The sequence below is a fragment of the Belonocnema kinseyi genome, chromosome 2, assembly GCF_010883055.1.
Source record: "Belonocnema kinseyi isolate 2016_QV_RU_SX_M_011 chromosome 2, B_treatae_v1, whole genome shotgun sequence".
NCBI classification, from domain to species: Eukaryota; Metazoa; Arthropoda; class Insecta; order Hymenoptera; family Cynipidae; genus Belonocnema; species Belonocnema kinseyi.
Window position 1 is genome coordinate 110,302,027 of NC_046658.1, and position 1,524 is coordinate 110,303,550.

Below are 1,524 nucleotides of genomic sequence, written 5' to 3' on the forward strand. Positions count from 1 at the left end.
CTCGACCTTAGCCGAATGCCGCTTGCCTCTTTACTGCTCTTTTTTCTTCCACTATTCAAGATTCAAAGCCAGGAAAAATCACTAGATTGCCCAATCGCAGGTTCTTCGATTCTAGGGCCATAGGTCCAGTTTTCCAAAAAAGGCGATCACACGCAGTGACCATTGGGACACCAGCCATCTGAATTCAGATCATGCCAAGGTGGCCTTTTCTTAATGACCGCAGCTCAACCTTCATCTTCGCGGTTGTCCGTCTCATTCGGAGGATAAGACCATTAGGAACTTTGGCAGAACCGGAAGAATCAAGGTCTTTATTTACTTCAGACTTGAAATCAGTTATTGTCAAACAGAGACCCGGGCGATAAAAGTCTAGTTTCCGATTGTTATAGCACTCCTGAATTGGGGGTTCGAAATGGTCCTTCATTGAAGGTGAAAGGGGTCCGTATTACGATTCAAGTCGCTCGTGTTCTCAACTGGCCCCCGCCTGAGTCTACCTCCCTAGCCATGGGCAGGGCTTTGGTATAAAAGCATACTCGTTTCCCCTCATAGTCGTAGTACAATTCAGTGTATCACACCAGAAACACCATGAAAATCATCGTAAGTTTCTGCAGGTTTCGACACATTCAGTCAATAGGTTTTCCTTTCCAGGAAAATTTATTTTTCATGCATGCCTACTCCATCCATTTAAAAAATTTCCGAAATTTGATCTTTGCTAGATTTATTGATTTTCATATGCTCAAGATTTTGATTTCCAACTAAAAATGATCAGGAGACTTGTACACTTTTCAATTATTTTTTTAGTGTTAACATTTTCTTTAACACTTGTAGGCTGATGCTGAATAATTGATTAAACTTAACACCGTGGTTTAATCTATCAACGAAATATACTTATGGGCAACTTCTTCTATATAAAAAAAGGAAGTGCTTGTTTATCGGAAAAATTGAAAAATTTATCTTAGACTTTGACTTATCTAAACCAATATTTTCAAAACATAGTATTAAAATTTGATACCCTTTTATGTTTTAATTTCCATACAATAAAAACTTTAAATCAAAACCAAAATTAGTTTGAAGGTATCAATTTCATCTGCATTAGAATTCAGTTTTTCGTATCATCTGAATACCGTTGCAGTAAAAATTATATCTTCAGATTTATCACTTTTTTCGAGGGTTTTTACTATATTAATTAAATGTATTTGCAGGTAGCTCTCGTTGCCGTCATCTTGGCCGCCGCTTCCGTTGAAGCTGTAAGTATTGCAATCTCATATTTTAATATAAATTCAAGATAAAAAAACTGAGGAAGAAAATTTCTCATTCCACACTTCCTCGAAACGAGATTAGCTCTCAGTATTACGTTTCCCGATGACTAGGTTACGTAAACTGCATAAAGTCCATTCAAGACTGGATACTAATAAACTCTTCATTTCTATTAATATCGCATAATATTTTCATAACCGAGTTTCTTCTGGAATATCTAAAACTATATAGATCTCTTTATTTCTATCTATTATCATAAACTCTGCATCT

The 1,524-nt window shown here is 36.2% G+C and overlaps 1 protein-coding gene across 1 annotated transcript in view; it reads left to right on the forward strand.

Moving 5' to 3' along the window:
* The first annotated feature begins 501 nt into the window (after nt 1-501).
* Nucleotides 502-1,524, forward strand: part of LOC117168080 (uncharacterized histidine-rich protein DDB_G0274557-like) — a 2,706-nt gene continuing 1,683 nt past the window's right edge. Inside the window, exons 1-2 of the mRNA XM_033353447.1 lie at nt 502-594; nt 1,200-1,244. Coding sequence (XP_033209338.1) covers nt 583-594; nt 1,200-1,244 — 57 coding nt within the window. The 5' untranslated portion in view covers nt 502-582. The remainder of the gene's footprint in view (nt 595-1,199; nt 1,245-1,524) is intronic.